Raw genomic sequence first — 20,607 nt, 5'->3', positions numbered from 1 at the left:
GCCCAAGTTGGTACTTGAATTAAAAAAAACAAGGTACACACACTGGGATGGAGGGCAGGTAGAAGGAAGAGATTAGAAAGAAGGAAATTGCAAACATCTTCCATAATGTGCCCAAGGAATGTAGCCATTAGGTATCAAAGTCAACTCAAAAGGCATCTTTGTTTATATATACATATTTGGAAGATTCTAATGTGTATATTGGAATAAGTTTTCAATTCAGTTGTGTAACCTCAATTTGGTGTTTCAAAGATATGTCTGATACCACCATCAATCCCTAACTTTAATGCTTTGGTGACCAGAATAATTTCCTCTTAAGAGTTTGACAAGGTGCTCGTGCAAATATTTGATTGTATTTAGGGGACAGTGGGATCCCATATTTTGAACAAAAATTTGAATTGTTTTGAAAATTACAATTAAGCCTATTTTAAACTTACACTAAAGTGGAATGTGTATTACTGTGTACCAGATGGATGAAGTTGGTGCTGTAGAGATAATTCTATTTCAGGAAAGTATACAGGTGAAAATAAGTTTCACTACTGATCTCTTCCTGGAGATCTTGGCCCTGCTTTGGTAAGAAAAGTGATGGCCAAGATTGATTCCAAGATCTGGAATAAGACTTGTTTATTAAAAAGTAGTGATATAGTGAGCAGGAAGACAAAAGGATTTGAAGTTTCCCCAATCTCAAGGTCATTTTGTAGAATAAGGATTCCCTTTCCCATGCTGTATGGTTTATCAAGTGAAAGATTAAGGACAGTGGTCTAGTTATCATAAAGAGACTCCAATGAAGCAAAAATAGGTGCACATCTCAATCCCAGGCTGACCAGTATCCCATGGCTGAAAATTATTGAGATCTGGGTAAGGAGGAACAAACTTAAATTCAACTTGTTGAATTTAAAGAGTGACTCTATGTTTTTGGCTATGAAATTTCCATCTTTAGTTTTGAATGAGATATAATTTCCCCAGAAAGAATTGTTGTGCAATTTTAGGAACCTCCTAGATTCACAGCTCCTGTTTGAGAAGGCCATGGGTTCTTTCCCCCATATATGCCTGGTGCATGAATTCCAGCCCTTCCTAGACTAGGAATCCTTTTTCACAATTGTTCATGCCTTCGTCACTTCATGTTTGGACTATTGCAATGTGCTATTTATGGGATTATAATAAAAGACCACTTGGAGCTGGATTAAAGTATAGTGATAGGGACATGTACTGACACATCTCAATATCCCATGTAACTTCCATTCCATTACATGAGAGCCTTTAGTTATCAGTAAACCTCTGGGTATAATTCAAAGTGTTGATTGTGACACATAAAGCTCTTAATGAAATAAGATTTGGATCTCAGAAATACTATTTTTCTCCCAATGTTTCAGTTCCTGTCCAGTAAGAATTGAGAATTGGCATGCTCCAAATTCCATATTTAAAACGGTGTCCATTGATGAGAGTTAGACAGCATGACTTCTCAGGCCAGGGTGCCTGCCATCTGGAATAGCTTCCCTGTGGTAAATTCTTTTTAAAATGTGCTGGTTTTTTGACTGTAAGTAGTTAATAATATGTAGGGTGCTGCCATGTGTTACATTTTTGTGCATGATGTTGCATAATGTTGACAAGTGTAATTTGGACATTCTCCACGCTGCGACGAGAGTCCAGGAATGGGATATGACTCCTCCCTCTGATGTCATCGAGCTGAGTCTGCCACAGTATAAAAAGGTAGCCTCTGCTGTTAGCCCCAGCTTTTTGACTCAGCTCTTTGGACATCAATGAGCTAGTGTCTCTGGAAGTTTTGCATACTCAGTAGCAGCATCGAAATAGCAAGGAAAGAAGAAAAAACATCATCAGCACAGTTCCCAGGGACCCGGTAGAGCTGTGCCATCCAGGAGAGCAGGGATCTGCTCTCCTGCAGCATCGAGGCTTTGGCACTGACTTCAGCTCGCTCTTTCAGCAGAGCCTCCCACATAGTTTCTCTCAGCGCGATCCTGGAACAACCACTCCACAGTTGATTTTTGAAGCACTGTTATCTGTGTCTCTCAGTGTCAGGATTCCAGCAGTTACTCCAATTAAATCATGAGCCTTGAGCCACAGTCCCAAAACAAAAGGATTTATTTGAAGTTGACATTCTGGCATTAGCCTGGGCGTAGCCAACTCTGAGACACGTAATTCACTGTCACCCTTGATCCTGCTACCCCACCCTACCCCTCTGGGTGTATCATCCAATGAAACACATCCATAGCCAAGAGTCATCAATCATACTCTACAATTAGATTTTTGCAGAGCAGAAGCTTCAGTCATCTAATCAGTCCTGAAGAAAATATGAATAGAATGTACTTTCGATTCCACCCTGCTGCCTGCTCTTTGAAACTCCACCCCCCTATAAAACGTGTATACAAAATGTTTTATGAGTTGACACTCAGCTGTTTTCCCAAGCCGCTATGATCACTCGGGGTCTTTCCTAGACCTAAGGAGCATGTTCTTCAACGAGGCGATTCTTACGCATAAATTAATACCTGTAAATAATACATGAATTATTGTTATAAGATAAGCACTACAAATTGCTGTTATTGAGTGATATATTTTTTATGTTTTTAATGTAATAAATGTTCAATCAAGTTTGAATAGGCCTCAAATTAGAGCGGCTACCTTTGGGCCTCACAGGAGAACCAGCTTATCTGGCCCAGGCATTAAGGCAACACGTTCTTAGAGGAAGCTCACAGCGCCTCTTGTGTTGATCCTTCTGGCAACATGGAGAGTGATAGGGCCCATTCTGACCACCCTGGCCTTGAAGAAGCCCATTGTTCAGAGGCACCCATGAGAAGAGAAAGCAGTGAGGCCATTCTGCAAAAAGGGAAGCTGCAGACAAAATTAGAACCAAGGCCTTTGCGCCCAAGAAGGTGTCAAAATCTGAACTCGGGGCTGAAAAAAGGCATGCTGCATTGGAAAAACAATTTGCCAAGACCCTGGAGCAGATGAGAAGGCGGAACCAACAATCCTTTCAATCAGCAGAACTGCAGGTCTGTCCAGAGGCTGTGACCTGGGCAAGGGAGGGTGAAACTAATTCTACCAGCCATCTACAAGCATAGTCCCCAGAAAGAGTAGATAAAGACATTTTCCCCAAGATTTGAGTAGGTCTGGACCTAACTTCAGACAGGCAGTCTTGGTTCCAGGAACTTCCAATCCTCAGGGTTATATGACACAGGGTGGCCATGGGCCACGGCTGAGGCCACCTTTATGCCCGCTGCTGCTGGACTTCGTCCACTGGATCTTCCCACAAGCAGCAGATCTAATGATATCAAGGACATGGTTTTGGTGGCCATCAGATAGGGTCTAGCTGAAGGGTTTCAACAACTCCTTCGTCCTTTGGGAGGGGTTCAATCCTTATTCCCTGCCTTTTCTCAGGGGGTCCCTCCTGCCCAGAGGGTGTTTCCTAGACCCCATGAGTATAGTTGCCCTTCCACCCATTTTGAATGGGGCGACTATGAGGATAGGGACTATATGAATCCTTCAGAACATAGTCACTCCTCTACATCAGAGGAAGAGGAAGGCGAGATCAGGGTTTCTAATCTGTCAGAGGAGGAAAGGCTTAGGCCTGAGCAGCCCTCCTCTGCACTCCTACAGAGCTGGAAGATGTACTCAAAGCTGAAGACAAGAGGTCTGAACAGACCCTCAAGCGCACCCACCAGGCCGTGGCTTGGGCAGTCCGGGCCTCTACGGTAGCAGAGGTTATCGCTACGCTGGCTGCATCAACTGCAAGATCGTTTGCCAATGACTGATTTCAGGTCTCACCAAGATCTGAATAAGATAATCATGGTGGCAGAATTTACGGCTGACGCCACTTTAATCTCAGCAAAATTTGCCTCAAGGTCAATGGCATCCTTGGTGGCAGTGAGATGTCTTCTGTGGCTGTGAAATTGGCAGTCAGACTCTCATCGCAAATGGAAGCTGGTGTCAGCCCCATGGTCTGGTGAGAAACTGTTTGGGGAGGCCCTGGATCCTTACCTGGTGAGACCAGGGACAAAAGAAAGGTCCTTTCATTGGGTTAGGGTTAGGTTAGAGTCGGAATTTTGTCCCGCTCCATACTTCTGACCCTCCTCCTCCTGGTCTGAGTCCAACATTCACCAGGAGCAGCAACCTGAGAGAGTGGGCAGGCAGCAGCAGTTTGCTGGTAAATGGCCCTTTTGAGGAGGAGGAGGTTGTCCATTCCGACATACCAAGTGACTGCCTTCCTTCCTCCCATTGGAGGCCGTCTGGACTTCTTCGCCTCCAGATGGGAGGAGTCAACATCAGACGCCTGGGTGCTCAAGACAGTGAGTTTGGATCTTCAATTCGAGTTCCTCTCCTCCCCCCCAAAGGTCGACCACTCAGAGTGGAGTCTCCACCCATCCTTGTTCCAGGAACTTTCTGACAGATTCAGATCCCCAGCAGTAGACCTATTTGCCACTCCCCAGAATGCACAGGTAGTCAGATTCTTCACCAGGTGGGCTTCCAGTGGTGCTTCCGTCAAAGACGAACCAGAGACCGTGATCGTGTGTGGCTTTGATCTGTGCTTGTTCTGTTGGAGGGGTCCTTGAGGGACCGGATTCATCTGACCCTTGGAGGGGTGGGAAAGAGGGGGAGACTGCCAGCTGGGTTGAGGGGAGTGCACTTCAGAGCAGATGGCTTCCAGGTCTCCTCTATGCCTTTCCCCTCTTCCTATCATTCCGGCCGTACTTTGGAAGATGTTGGAGGAAAAGGCAGAGCTGATACTTCTGGTGCCTGATTGGCCCAGGAGGCTCTGGTTTGCCGACCTGGTGAATCTGTTGCCCATTCGTGGAAAATCCCGGCCAACAGGATTTCCCTCCACCAAAGAGCCTTACTCCCTGGACTATCAGTGGTTACGGTTTGCCATATGACATTTGAATGGAAATCTCTGAAGGACACTAATCTACCAGACAAGGTGATTCAAACTGTCCAGGCATCTCATAAGCCTTCAACCCACCGCATCTATGATGCCACCTGGAGGGCCTTCTGCAGTTGGTATTTGAAGGCGGCCCAGGACCCTACATCTGCTTCAGTTGTAGATGTGCTGATGTTCCTCCAGGACGGTCTAGATAAAGGACTTGCCTAACACTCTCCACCGTCAGGTGGTGGCTTTGTCATCAGTGTTGTCATGGGAAAATTCTTCTTTGTCCCACTATCCATCAATTCGCAGATTTTTGAAGGGAGCCTTCAATCTTCATTCCCCCAGTAGTTCATAGATATCCCACTTGGGATCTCCTGAAGGTACTCCAGGCCCTGACAGGACCCCCGTTTGAACATTTGAGATTGGTGAGCCTACATTTTTTGACGCTCAAGGTGGGCTTTCATTGGCCAGAAGGGTTTCTGAGTTGGCAGCTCTCTCAGTGATGCAAGTTTTGTGCATCTTTCACGAGAACAGAGTAGTTTTATGTTTAGACCATTCTTTTGTTCTAAAGATTAATTCTTGGTTCCACAGGGCATAAGACATGGTCCTACCAGATTTCTGCCCTAGGCCTCAACATGAGTTGGAACACAAGTGGCATATGTTGGATGTGCGGAGAGTTCTCTGTATCTATGTTAAACGTACTGCTACCTTTCACAAGACAGAAGTAATGTTCATGTCCTTCCAACCGGCTTCCTTGGGAAGTAAGGCTTCCTTATCCATGATGAGCAGATGGATCAGGGCACGTATTTCCACTGCCTACAAGACTTTATCTCTTCCAGTTCCCCAAAAGCTCACAGCTCACTCTACTAGGAGTGCAGCGACCTCGACTGCCTGGGCTACCCAGGCGTTTTATCGAGGAGATCTGCAGGGCTGCTACCTGGGTGTTGCCCTCTCCATTTATCCGGCACTGTCGGCTGGACTCCTTCGCCTTTGCAGAAGGAGCATTTGGGAGAAGGATGCTCCAGAAGGTTCTCCCAGTGTTGGACTGAACAGACCAGATGATGACCCTTCCTTGGACATGGAGGCTTTGTATGTCCCATTCCTGGACTCCCGTCGCAGCGTGGAGGAGAATGGGCGTTGGTATATTTACCTGAGGATGCCCTTTCTATACACGCTGCTAGAGAGTCCCACCCTGTGTTCATCTGGTCTTGGTTGGGAAGGGTTCTTCTCACTGTTTTATCTTCCAGAGACACACTATATCTGTCAAGTTTCTTCACCAAAAAAGCTGGGGCTAGCAGCAGAGGCTGGCTTTTTATACTGTGGCAGACTCAGCTCGATGACATCAGAGGGAGGAGTCATATCCCATTCCTAGACTCTCTAGCAGCATGTATAGAAAGGGCGTTCTCAGGTAAATATGCCAATGCCCAATTTAAAGCAGCACTTTGTTGATATATACCTATTAGATTAATATTACTGTGAAATTTTCTTAGATTTTGGGAATTTTAGCTGTGTATTCAAGACAAAAATTCTGATCTGGGAAAGATGGCATAACTTGATAACACTTGTAATATTTTTATTCCATAGTGGCTTACTCTATTTATACCTTTATTAAGACCTTTTTCCCCCATTTGGTCAAACTTTCCAAATAGTGTCTTACATTTTTGGCTGTGGGTTAGTTTAAATTGGATGCCTTTCTCTGTTCAACTTAAAAACAAGCCCCCAATGCAGCCAAACATAACATTTTATTCTAATGCAATATTTCTTTCCAATATTTGCCACCCCTTACAAGGTCTTTACAATGTATAAAATTTGGATGTGATTCAGAGAGGGTTTTTTAAATATAATTTATATATATATTTTATAATTTTACAATTTTTTAATATATCCTCTTAACATTTCACTGTCCTCCTTTTTATTTTGTTTTAAATTTTCTTGCAGGTTATTAGATTGAGTTGAATGACCTGGACACTTTTTATTTTAAAAAATGTAGAGTTGTTCTGGGTGTAATTATTAAATACCTGTCATTCTAGTGTGTGTACAAGTAGAAACTGGAAAGTATATTTGATTCTCAAAAAACTTGATTTTTTAAAAAGTTTTATAGAATGTATTTTTTGCTGAGTAAAAAAAATTTATAAGAGTAATTTGAATTTGAAATATAAGTTGTACTGACAGTGTAACATCACAAAATTAGTGGTTACGTGTAATATGTGGAAATCACCAGACTGAATTAGAAAACAGAATTTGAAAAATAAACAGAGTAAAAGGTGATTTATGACTATGTCACAGTGACAATTCCCCTGCTGCTATGCCTTATAATTGATTAGGTGTCACCAAGTCAATGTAAACTATTGCAAGCCACACAGGTGTGTGGTCTGTCCCCAACCTGGTCCTTGAGATCTAGTTTTGCATCCTTTGTCACTGTAATTGAATCTATCCCAGCATACTGGTGATTGTTCTCTTCTCTTTGTGATTAGAGACAGAATGTCTGTGAATATTAGATAGTGTAGAACATGACCAAGAAGGTGCTGTTGCTTTAGTGACTTGCTTGATCAAAGCAGGAAGAGAGTGTGAGACTAAATAGCCCTTTGGATTCCTCTAGGTTGGCATTTTTTTGTTTGTGATCAACAGTTAGAATTTGCTTTTGGTTGAATTAGTTACTAAAAATATACTCTTCCTCCACATAGTATTCTAGAAAGGAGTAAACATTGGATAGGAAGTTAAATATATATGTTTTAGTGCATAATGATCTCCTGTTATTCTTTAAATTGTAGGTTTTTGTATATGCCGGATTATTGTTACTTTTACTTATTATAGTTTGTGAGCTTTTCACTCACAAGAGCTACAACATTCTGTGCATTATTATAGTTGATGTACTTCTTTCCTGTAGATGTAAGGTTTTGAAATTTTATTTATGGTGACTTTGAGTATTTAAAAAGCTACATGCTAGGCAGAAATTCAGTTGGTACAGCTATTCATGCCATGGACATTCTGTGAGGAAAAGAGCTGTACTTGTTTAACTGTTGATTACATGCCAAAATCCAATGTCAGGAGACATTTGGCTAAGTCTGGCTAAAAAAAAAGTTGAACCACCAGGTTGTTTTAAAGCATGATGGGAAACATGGATGAGTGGGCAAAATATGATAGAAAACTTGGTAGAATGTGAACCTTGTTGGAAAGCTTTTAAAGCCTGGCCAAAATCTTGTAACGAGAACCCCAATTTAATTAACTGTAGATACTTTTTATCAATAAACTCCGTTTTCATATCCATACCTAAAATAGCCAAGAAAGCTTCTAAATAAAAATATGTTTCCTTTTTACATGATTATTTATTGATGTTATGTTGGTTTGAACTTATTTCCTGAAACATAATCTGGAATAATATTTAAAGACGTATTTATTATTACAGGGATAATTTATTTAAATGTGCACTCTGTAAGAGGATTTCTTAAAATACAGGTCTTCCTGTTTATATTAACAAAGTATCGGTTAATGTGAAATAGTCATCTTGGATAGATTTCTTATTTATGGCTTATGGTTTTGAAGATGTAAACTACCTTTCTACCAGGCAGTTAACTTCTTAAGAATTTTTATAAGTTTTATTTCCTCTTTAAAATCAAATTTTATTTGAGGTAGGTACCATTGCCCTATATTTAATTCACCTTTTGAAAACTGAACAGCATGAGGAATACAACTCTCATGCCCTTAAAATACAGCATTTCCAGACAGGTACCTGAAATATAGGAGTCCTCACAATTTAGTGCCTTTTTCACTTGCTGCAGTTGTATAATTGTGGGTTTTCTCTGTGAGGATGGCTAAGAATTCTTATTTTTGGAGTGGCATTTTACAGATGTTTGGCACAGAGCTTTAGTGGCTTGCTCATAGTTTCTAGATCATGATTTTATACTTCCTTGCCCACTTTTTTTTGGGGGGGGGGGGCGGGGGTTGGAGAGGGATGGGAACCATATATTCTTTTTGTCATTCAGAGATTTACTAATTAGTCATGTAGGAATAGAGACCTGTGTTTCAGTTGCTTTGTGGAAAACAGATCAAGGTGGCTGGCTCAGTAGACTCATTCATCTTCAAATTAAAATAGTTTACCTTCTCTTTTCTAAAAGTATACTTAACAGATAATCAGCTATGTATTCCCTTGCTAATTCAAATTTTCTTATATCCATTGTATATGGGGAACTTTTTAAAAGTTTGGTTATCAAGGATAAAAGTTAAAGTAATACCTCTTAGTTTTGATGAAAAAGATAGATGATTTAGCAATATAGCAAGATGCTCTTATAGTTGGTCCAAATCAAAAGTGATACCAATGGGTAAAAAATGGGTTACCTATTCATTTAAGGAATAGCTATTTGTACTGGATCTATTACATATTTAGGTATGTGTGTACCAAAGGATATAATTCAGTAACAATTAATAAAAAGATTTCTTCAGATATTAATGGATGGGAGCCATTAAACTCATTAAAATTTGGGGAAAGATGAAAGATGATTAAATGATGAAAAATAAAATTAATTTATATTCTGAGGAAATTCAAATTTATATACCTGGAAAATATCTTCAGAAAATATATCCTTTGTTTAGAACATTTCTGTGGTACTCTAGAAAATTTAATTACTATTTAATGCAGGAGGATTTTGGTTTTTCATATCTGGAATTATATTACCATGCTTAGCTATTATCAAGTATTAAATATTGATATGGGCAACTTTGTAATATACATATATAGTAACTTTGTTGGCTGGACAAGATTTAACTATTGAAACTCTGGTACTTTTGGGAACAATTGCATCCATTAGAAAATTATGAAATGTAATGTGTAATTTTTTTTAAAAATCGCCCATTTTTCCATGCCAAATTTTGCTGGGATTGTCATTGTTAAGCAATGCAGTCATGTAACATTGCTTTATAATTGCATCACTTAGTAATGAAAATTTTAGTCCTGGTTATCATTCTTAACCAAGGTCTACCTTTATTCCTTAATTGTCTGACAATTTTGGAGAAAATTTTTAACTACAATGAGGACATTACTTGAAAATTTTGGTAAGTTAGGGAGTGGTAAACTAGTATTTTAGTGTAAAGTATATTGATGATAATACATCTCTTCCTGCCCTTCTCATTCATAGGTTGTCAAGATGAGAAAAGAAGTGAAGAAAATCAGAGTTTTAACAATTCGAAAACTAACAAGGCATATTGCTAAACTGAAGGGAAAAAAGTAAGTTTAATTCTTTTTTATACTTCTATGATTTTTATATAGAATAAATGGGAAAATATAATTGTGTCTGATTTCTGACCATGTAAGCTGTTATATTGGTGGAAGAAGGCTAATTCAAGGCAAACATGTCCTCATGTTTTGTATGCTTTTAAAATTTAAATTATAATACCTGAAATCCTATTTTATGATAGTTTGATAGTCATATATCAGAGTGGGTTAGTGGTCTGTATGAAAGCATAACATGTAAAAAATTGTAATGGCCATAAGTGACCTTACATGAAATTAAGTATTTTTTAAATTTTATTTTTTTTAAAAGACTCTGATTTTAACATTGTACAGTGTAATAATCTTTACAGAATAGTAGGCTATTACTTTAGTAGGTATGCATTTATCAGAAACTATTAATACTGACCAGAAAATACATTAATTTTAGAACAAGCAGACCTAGACAAATGTCAATTCCCTATAGAGAGCAGCTGTATTATGTCTGAGTCTGATATAGTTGGAAGAGAGTTAAAAGAATATATGCTGCTTTTATTGCTTTAAAAGCCACATTTGACTTGTTTTCACATTTCTTACTTTGATTCTAAGTTAAACTTTTTTTAAGTAAAACATTTTATGAAAATACTTCAGTTCTAATTAGATAGCAAGGAGAAGTTAACTCTCTAACAGTTATTGTTACTTTAGGATCAAGAAGGAAGAATATTTATGCCTATTATGATTTGTTGCACATTTGCTAGATATTTAGACTGAATTTGACATCTTTTTCTACCTATTGAGTCTTTTCATATTATGTGAAGATGATGATTAGATTCAGCTAGGTCACTCAACATTGCAATATTTTCTACTTTAGTTCTTCTTAATGCAGATGATACTGCAATAGCAGAAGAAAATTAAATTTGTTTTTAGCACTTGTCTCTTAAGGTATTTCTTTAAACTGTTTGATCTTATCATTTTAAATACAAATATATTTAAAAAGCTGATTTTTTATGCAAAATGATGAATTGTCCCCATAAAACTTTGACTCATATATTTAAATGTCATGTTGTACTTTTAATTATTAACAATTAAGGCAAAATGAAATTATATTCGTTACATATGCAATCCAAAATTTTAAATATCCTTCTATTCCAAACCTGAGCATTCTATGGCCCATGGCTATCCCTTTCTGGCCCATAGTGATGGCAGCTCTATTGGTTTGGCCCTCCACAATAGTCCCAGTTTCACATATGTCCCCTTGGGAAACTTAATTGCCTGCCCTTATTCTAGTTAGTATTGCTGGAGATAAATTATCCATAAATATGGAAAGGAAAATACATCCCGCACGTTTTTAAAATAGTTATTTTCATAGTTGTAAAAGTACTAATATTTATTTATATTACTCTGCTAGTTTCCAAACACTTGGAATGTAATTCAAAAGAACATGCCTAGCAAGCATCACAATAAATTTAATACCTGAAATAACTTCTTCTTAAAAGGGAGACATTATAGTAGAATTCCCCATCATATGAATATGGGTGTCTTTTGAGAAGTATATCTCTAGCAGTTAACTGATCTCATTGTGCTTAAAAAGATTTATAGGTTTCCAGTAAAAATAACATTCTATTCAAGCAGGTGAATTCTAAATTAGGACCATGAATATAAAAAGTTGCAATTAAATTTGGAGATACTTTTGATAATATTGTAAATAAAACCATTGATTGGTCCTTAAAGTCATAGAAGCACCTAAAACTTAACAAAGCAAGTACATATAAACAATTACATAACTTTAAAAAGAACTTAAACATAATCATTAAATGTACTGTGTTAACAGACATCCTTTCATGGTAAAACATGTATGTAGCTATATTAGGCCTGCATGAAATAATATATTTTGGAATAATATACATACACACATACATATGCTAGGCCTGAACATATGGCCCATGAGACACATGCTACCCACAACCAGCCTTGTGCAGCTCACCAGTGTTCTTTGAAAAGTAACCAATTCATTACAGCCCAACATCATCATCTCCTTGGCTTTTGTACCACTTCTACCCTGTAGAGCACCTCCAGGCCTCACAGACATTGCCAGCTCTATTTCTGCTGCTGTGAAACAGCTGACTGGCATGCCAGTTATTATTTGTGGCCCGCAATTATTTTTTAAGGTATCAATCTGCCAGTTCCACTCTATGAGTTGTGCAGACCTGAGAAACACTGTCATTTGCATGCTAGTAAAATAAACACAGAGGATAATCCAACACAGATTAAATTCCTACTTGGAAAAAGAAATACTAGGTTTTCAAAACAGCTTTAGAGAAGACAAGAAACACAAGACATTATAACCAATGTATAATGAATAATTGAAAAAGCCAAAGAATAGCAAAAAAGAACCTGACAAAGCATTGATTGTGTTGATGTTAAGCTGTTGATGTCAGGTTGTCAGCCTTAGGAAAATGGGAACGCCAGAACATCTCATTGTCCGCAGGTGAAATCTATAGGCCAGGAAGGTATACTATGAATAGAACATAGTGAAACAGACTGACTCCAGTTGGTAAAGAAATAAGAATAGGCTGCATTTTATCCTTTTATTTATTCAACCTGTATGCTGAATATATATTAAGTAAAGCAGGATTGGAAAAAAATTGAGCATGATTTTAAAATTAGAGAAAGAAATATCAATAATCTGCTCTATGCTGATGACACTACTGGGACAATGCAGTAGTGCATTAATAATAATACAGAACCCCTCTGCAAGTTCTATTAATAAAAGTTGAAGAACAGGGTGAAAAAATGGGACTAAACTTAAATATAAAATTTTAAATGTAATAGTAGAACAATCAACCTTAGAATTGACCTTAAAGCTACTAAAGTGATACATACCTTCTGAGTTTTAGGCTCAATCATCAATAACATAAACAAGCAGTCAAGAAGTAAGCCACAGACTAGCACTTGTTAGAGTAGCCATAAAGACCTTGGAGAAAATATTGAGATGCCAGATGTGTCTTTACTTACAGAGATCAGAATTGTGGTATTCTATGAAAGTGACACTATAAAAGCATATATTAAATTGTGAAGAAACAGGATAGAAAGAGTATTGATGCCTTTGAAGTTTGGTATTGGAGAAGAATCCTGAGAATGCATAGACAGCCAAGAAAACAATCAAAGGATTGTTCAACAAATCACCCAGAGTTCTTATTCAAAACACAAATGATCAAGTGTAAAGTATTTTACTTCAAAAGCTAGGTCTTTTTGACATTAGTAATCACAAGAAAACCTGAAGGACCAGGTTAGGGACAGATCACTATGGAGGAAAACCTATGTGGCTACTAATAGTTGAAAACAATTTGATCACATATAATCAATGAATCATATACAGATGATCCTTGTCTTATGATCAGTTGCTTAATGACCATTTCAACTTAAAATAGACCTAAAACTACTTACAACCCATCCTTGAAGTTAGGACTACCGTGTCTTCCTGTGCAGTCACGTGATTACATTTCAAGCTCCTGGCAATCAGCTCACATTGATGATCAGTTGCAGCATCCTGAAAAATAGTAGAAAATGTCCATTGAATATACTGGATTTGCTTAATGCCTGCAGTGGCTTGATTTACAACCATGTAAAAATGTAAAATTGAGTCATAACACATGTTGACCTGTTTAACAATCTTAGTGACTTTTAATGATCCAAATTCTGGACTCAGTTGTCATTGTAAGTCAAGAACTATCTGTATTGTTATGCACAGTGTATAACATCAAGCATTCTTACAGTTTTAAACATAATTTATTGTCTGTGAAATAATAATATGCTAATTGATAGATGATGGAGCTTTGGAAACCAATTAGGTAGCTTTTCAGAGCACTACTACACATGACAGGTTGCAGCTTTCTCAGATCTTCAAAGGTAATGCTGTGAGCAAAGCATTTCCCTAAATGGCTTAAGAAAGGTGGGGAGCATAGAAGATAAATGTTTGTGATCACATATGTAGGTATGTGATACAATATGAAGTATATGCCTTTCTTTTTTAGGGGTAGTAAAGATGCAGTGTTGAAAAATCACAGACGTGCACAGAGATTACTGGAAGAAATTCATGCTATGAAGGTAGTGCCATGTCTATTGTAAACAGCTCAAATTGCATGCAATTTAAATTCTACATATAGTTTGAAACTTTTGGTTTTCAAAGCTTTTTCATTTAAGTGAGCTTGTGGTTATAGCTCTTGTATATGCCAGGTTTGTCTATTTATGTCTGAGAAACGACCAGACTGTAAATTTGATGAGACACTACTGTAAAAAAAATTATTTATTTTATTTATTGTTTATTGGTATAATTGTCAAGGTGATAGTCATGTTTGATTTTAAGTGTTCCAAAATTACATTTTTCCAACATTACTATGAATCTCAGACTCCGTTCTTGAGGTAAACGGTTTTGTTAAGTGTGGCTGCTGCTTAAAAGCATGGATGGCCATTACAGTGGGTGACATCATAGTTCTTAGTCTGTTTCTTACCAACTCCTTACATTTTTATGTGGTGCTGTCACTGTTCTAATACACAAAGCAGCAACTGACAAAGTGGATTAAAACCATAGCATTTTTTTTCCCCAAGCTAAGGCATTCATTAGTTTCTGCAAGTCTTTTATTTCTTTTACACAGACATGATGGGCCATTAAGAGACTGGCAAGCTCTCAGCAAACATTTTTATAGCAACTGTTAATTATACAATGTATTTGTATCATACATCAAAATATAAAAATAATCTTTGAGGTTTACCCTTATGATTAAACTGCAGGAATGTTCTTTCTCGCTATTAATGAATGCTTAATTTTGTGTCATAATTAGATCAGCAATGTTAATTTAGCCTTACATACTAATCCTTGCAAATATTTCAAACTGAGAAATTTTAACTGGATTAATTAATAATAGATTAAAACAGTCTCAAGTGTGTAGCCTATAGAACTAGTTAAAATGGTGTGGAACAGCTTTCAAAACAATACATATTGAGGACTTCATATACTTATCATGCTTGAAATCTCCTTTTTATATAATTGCATATAATGCCGTCCCACCCAAGCAAAAGCAATAGAGTGGAGCTTCAAGTCTTTCTCTTTTAGATGCCCTTTGCCCAGTTCAACCTATTACATGTACAGATAGTCCTTGCTTAAGAAAGTTACCGTATTTTTCGCTCCATAAGACACACCTTACCATAAGATTCATCTAGGTTTAGAGGAGAAAAAAAACTGAACTGGAGCCTGAGAGGACCACAGATAGGTGTCCTCTCATGTGCCAACTCTGTCTATTGACTCCTGTACTGCAGAAAAGAGACAGAAGAGGCGGGCAGTGACAAAGACAGAAGAAGCAGGGTCCAACACTGTATCTCAAAGGTCCAAAGCCCAGACCTGGAACAAACAGAAGCACAGGCACTCTGGAACTGTGTAACAGAAACCACATTTATTCAGGCCGGAGCCTTGGCACTCGTTACTCCTGTCCAAGTTTGGGTGTAAAGTCAGCGTTGGGAGCCTCTGCCTCCCAGCATCTTTTGTAGGGGGGTCCACATCACTCCACCTGGCCACACCTCTAGCAGTTCAACCATCATCTGGTATTCATCTGGCTAGCATGAATTTTCATGAAGGATGAATTTCCTTGCAGCAAACAGCCTGGTCAGCTTCAGCATGTTATCGCAGCCCCAGCACGTGGCTCACCAGGGCTCCATTCCATTGTGCCCACCACTGGTCAGCTGAGTGATGGCTGGATCCTGGCCTCCTGTAGCCCCACCTATCAGTGGGCTGTCCAATCAGAAACACTGTCATTGCCTCCTCCATGTCTTCTGCCTCCGCCAGGGAATGCTGGAGCCTTCACCATCGAGCAGCTGCTCGGCGGTTGGATCAGCCTCCCGGAATACCGGCGATCAGTGTTCCAGGTGGTGGGGATCACTGCTACCATTCACCTCCTGTCACCGCCACAACACCAACCCCAAGTATGGCAAACCCCCAGAAGGGGGCTTGACACTCTAAAAGGACCCCGCCGCCACGGCCCGGTCTGTGATGTAATATTCATTCCATAAGACACACAGACATTTCCACCCACTTTTGGGGAGCAGAGTGCGTCTTTTGGAGTGAAAAATTCAGTAATTGGGACTGGAATTTCTGTTACTAAGCAATATGTCCTTTATATGTAACACCACATTGTTTTACAACAGCAGTTTCAGTTTTCTCAGTTGTGGTTTAGCTAAGAACCTGCCAGTTGTGCCATTGTTAGGACCTCATACCTTATTGTGTTTGCCGTCTCTTCTTTTACCTTGTTGTGCTTGCTTCTGCTTCAGTTCCCCCCCGAATCTAAATCGCCCCACCTCTGCCCTTTTAGCCACCCTACGTTCCATCACTCCTACTGTCCTGCACTCCACTGCACATCACCTTGCACTCCACCTTTCATCCATGCCACCTTTGGTCTCTTTTTCTTCCCACTATTGAGGTGCACCAAGCTCTTTGCAAAGCATCTGCTAGCTACATGTGGCTGTCTCAAAGTGGCATGCAGCATTCCTCATATAGCTAGCAGCTGTCTTGTGGAAGGCTAAGCTAGGCATACCTGGTTAGACATAGGAAGAAGATGGCAGAAGTCAGCTGGTGGAGGCAAGTGACAGGAGAGGGGGAGAGGTAGACTGTAGGATGGCAGGCAAAGGAGTGAAGGACAGTGATGGTGCAGGGCATCCCAGGCAGTAGAGCACATGGGTCTAGGGCAGAGTGCAAGGCAGTGAAGACAGCAGAGGTGGCAGAATGAAGGGCACCCAAAGCATCAAAAATGGGAGGAAGATAGGTGGGTGGGAAGAGTTAAAGCATACCCAGTGGTTGTAAATTTGGGCATGCTGCCAAATGCCAGATTTTGATTATATAACCACAGGGACACTGCAACAGTCATAACTTTGAGGAACAGGTGTGTCATTACTTCAGCAATGTCATAATTTCAAGTAGTCTGTGATGACCCAGGTGGGATACATATAAACACAGTCACAAAAAAACAGGTGAAGCCCCTTTTATTCCTTCAGTTTGCTTCCAAGCTCCAAATATCCTTGACTGGAGACAAAAAACTCCCACCTGGGCAGATACCAGAAGGAGAAAAATGCCATTTAAATTATAAAGAGTAAAAAACAACACAAACTAGGCAAGATAAGGGCTGGAGGACATCCACAGATAACAGAACACACATCGGGAAGGATGCCAAACTCAGAGATGAACCATAAACGAGATATTTCCATGCTTTGTTTCCAGCTCTCGCCAGTATGCATGTCCATTCTCTTATCCAAATGTCACAGCTGCAGCCCATGAAGAGGATCAAGGTGCTCTCCTTCCAAGTAGACTACGTCTCTCCCATATCCTCTCCTCCCTGTGTGCCCTAGGATGGAGAGGGGATGGGCCTGGGTCCTCCTCTGACTGCTCAGCTGGCCTCTGCCCTTCCCCAGCTTCCTCCATAACCTCTGGAGCCACACTTCCACACCCTGTCGGCTGTTCCTCCTCTCCCTCAGAGTCAGTCTCCACCAGGGGCATGACGCAGTCATTGAATGAATACTCATTAACCAAAGACTGCTGGTAAACGCGTTGTTATCTGGAGAATTTAAAGATATATCTCTACTATTGTTACTCATTGGGCAAGTATTTATTTATGGCCTGCTTTTATTTTATAAATAACTCAAGGCAGAAAACAGTTCTTCCTCCTATTTTCCCAATAGAGATGTGTTGTGCTGAAAGAAAATGATTAGCCTAAAATATTGTCAAATTTTTAACCCATCTTTATTTTATGTATATTTTATTTTGTATGTATATGTCTATGTATAAATATACAGTGTGTGTGTGTGTGTGTGTGTGTGAGTGAGTGAGTGTGTGTGTGTGTGTGTGTGTGTGAGAGAGAGAGAGAGAGAGAGAGAGAGAGAGAGAGAATGAAGAATGAAGAATGAAGCCTCATGATACACAAGAAGCTATTTTATTGAACAGAAATAGTTCTTTCAACTAGACAAGTTCCTTTTAAGGAGTCGGAGATAGATGAAGTTGGACTTCATAAGCTGAAATGTAGTTTGTAACAGCTTATGCAAATTAAGCATCTGTTCAACTCTAGTTTTCTTTTCCATCCCCTGTGCCCAGAGGTGGTATTCAGCCAGTTCTGAACCGGTAGTGGAAATTTTGAGTAGTTTGGAGAACCGGTAAATACCACCTCTGGTTGGCTCCACTCCCATCTATTCGCTGCCTCCCAAGTCCCAGCTGATCAGTCCCAGCTGGTTGGCTGGGTCTTCTTTTGTTGCCCTGCACAGGAGAACAGAGCTGGAAAGCAGCTTAGTGGGGGGGGGATGGGGATTTTACAGTATCCTTCCCCAAGAGTGGGGTAGAAATGGAGATTTTTGCAGTATCCTTCCCCTGCCACACCCACCAAGCCATGCCACACCATGCTCACCAAGCCACGCCCACAGAACCAGTAGTGCAAAAATTTGAATACCACCGCTGCCTGTGCCTAGTAAGCTAACCTAGAGAAGTGAAAATTGGCTTAAGAACCAGGTGCCCTCAAACATTTTTGAATAGTCTTTTTCCTCTGGAAATAGTGTAAAACTATCAGAGCCAGAATTGCAAATTATATTACATTTATTTGGCTCAAGTTGTTCTGACAAAAACAAATTTAGTGTGATAAATTGCAGATCAGCTGACAGTCATTTGTCAGTGTTTCTACTTCTAAGAGAAGCCAGCTGGATTATTAAAGCATCCACCATTATTCTTTTCATTGCTACAAGATGAAATTTTGATGAATTCCAACTTTATGATAGGTGCAAACACAATTCTTTAAAGAGGAAGTCCTTGATCATCTTAGACCATTGGACACAACTGAAATTTGAAGTACCGTATTTGCCGGCGTATAAGACCCGGCATATAAGACGACCCCCCACCACCACCAAAAACGCCCTCCAGAAATCCCCGGGGCTGCAGCGGCAGGGCGGAGTGCCAGGGGCCGTGGGAAGAGCAGGAAGGCTGCAGCCTCGGGCAGAGCGAGGCGAGCGGGATGAATCGGAAGCGACGCAGGGGATCCGGGAAGCCAGAGGCGCCTTCGCTGCGTCCAACAAGCATCCGAAAGCCGGCAGTGGATATACCGGCGTATAAGACGACCCCCCCCACTTGGAGGCATGTTTTTCGGGGCAAAAAAGTCATACGCCGGCAAATACGGTACTAATATTAAAAGAATATAGAGAGAATGCCCATTTAGAAATGGTGGATGTAACAATTCCTGAAATATTAGAATGCTGCTTGCTATTATTTTTATTGACTATTCTCCAGAATTCTAACGGAGCCCAAATAATTTTTTAAAATTAAAAAGCACCTGCATCTATCTGTCTGTTGCTATTATTTCATGCTGCTCATTTCAAATTGGCTCCGAGCAACTGATTTTTGCAGCATGCCAATTTCTAATATTGTTTAATTTAGACAGTGTCATTTAAAAGCATGCATACACACCAAAAGATTATGTCAATTGCAAGTAGCTTGGAATATGAAGAGCTATTGAATAGTTACTACTGTATTTAAAGTGCATGGATAAATATCTAGCCTCTTGAATATTTATGTTACCCTCAGTTTGCCATCCAAAAGGTATAGTTTATATTTAATTATATCAGATTTACTCTTAAAAATGCATTGCAACGAAGTGGGTTGGTATGAGAGATCCCTTTCCCTTATGTTTTATTAAGGAAGAATAACTACTACCGTGTTTCTCATATAATAAGGCCGGGTCTTTTTTTTTTTTTTTTTTTGAGCTCTGAAAAAACGGCTAGGACATCTTTTCGGGGGTGAATTAATTTCTCCTTAGAGCTGCGAGGATCATCCAGAGAGTGGGTGGTGCTTCCTTCTCTGCTGTTGTAGGCTGAGCTAAATTCCTGAGGAACGCTCCTCCTTCCATCACGTGACTCCATTACAGCGTTCCCCAGTTTATGCTCAGCCTCTCGCAGAGTAGGCAGTGTTTTCAAAGTGCTCTTGGCCGTTTCAGCAAGCCTTACTTTGACTCCTATATTTCTTCTCAGGTTGTATCTGTTTATTTCCTCTCAGCCCTGCGTAGTTGGTTTTGTGATTGGGATTTTAGACTCCCCTGGGAAGCCCTCCCGGCCCCAGGGGGTTCCAGGGGAAGGTTAGCAAACCTTACAAGCTACCCCCACCCCTTTCCCATTGCTTTTCTGCCATTTTTTTGCTCATTGCTTTAACAGACGCTCCATTTCGCTCCGTTCCCCCCCACCGAACGCTGTTTTTCCTCAGTTTCGAAGCTTTCCTTGCCTCCTTCCTTCCTGCGTTCCTCTTGGGGACCTCGGATTGCCTCCGGACAGTGTCTCTAGCCGCTGCTGAAGAGCCCTTTAAGTCCACGTCGCAGGCGGCCGCCATTTTAAGCGCCGCCTTGTGGCCAGGCGCCATTTTGAATTCTTTATCTTGCCGATCTGCAGCGTGCCGCATTAAAGCAGCAGGACCCGTAGGCCTGCTCGGAGCTTATTAAAGCTAAAAATCTCTACTGTTGAGTTG

The 20,607-nt window shown here is 40.0% G+C and overlaps 1 protein-coding gene across 2 annotated transcripts in view; it reads left to right on the top strand.

Moving 5' to 3' along the window:
- SRFBP1 (serum response factor binding protein 1) overlaps positions 1 to 20,607 on the top strand; it is a 79,814-nt gene that overhangs the window by 30,943 nt on the left and 28,264 nt on the right. For both annotated transcript variants that reach the window (XM_087958026.1, XM_026673609.2), the window contains 2 exons: positions 10,006 to 10,094; positions 14,111 to 14,183. In XM_087958026.1, coding sequence (XP_087814152.1) covers positions 10,015 to 10,094; positions 14,111 to 14,183 — 153 coding nt within the window. In that variant the 5' untranslated portion in view covers positions 10,006 to 10,014. The remainder of the gene's footprint in view (positions 1 to 10,005; positions 10,095 to 14,110; positions 14,184 to 20,607) is intronic.

The sequence above is a fragment of the Notechis scutatus genome, chromosome 2 (genome assembly GCF_049901735.1).
Source record: "Notechis scutatus isolate UNSWTSFEM ecotype Mainland chromosome 2, rNotScu1.2, whole genome shotgun sequence".
NCBI classification, from domain to species: Eukaryota; Metazoa; Chordata; class Lepidosauria; order Squamata; family Elapidae; genus Notechis; species Notechis scutatus.
The sequence above is the reverse complement of the archived record's forward strand: the minus strand, read 5'-3'. Positions and strand labels throughout refer to the sequence as shown.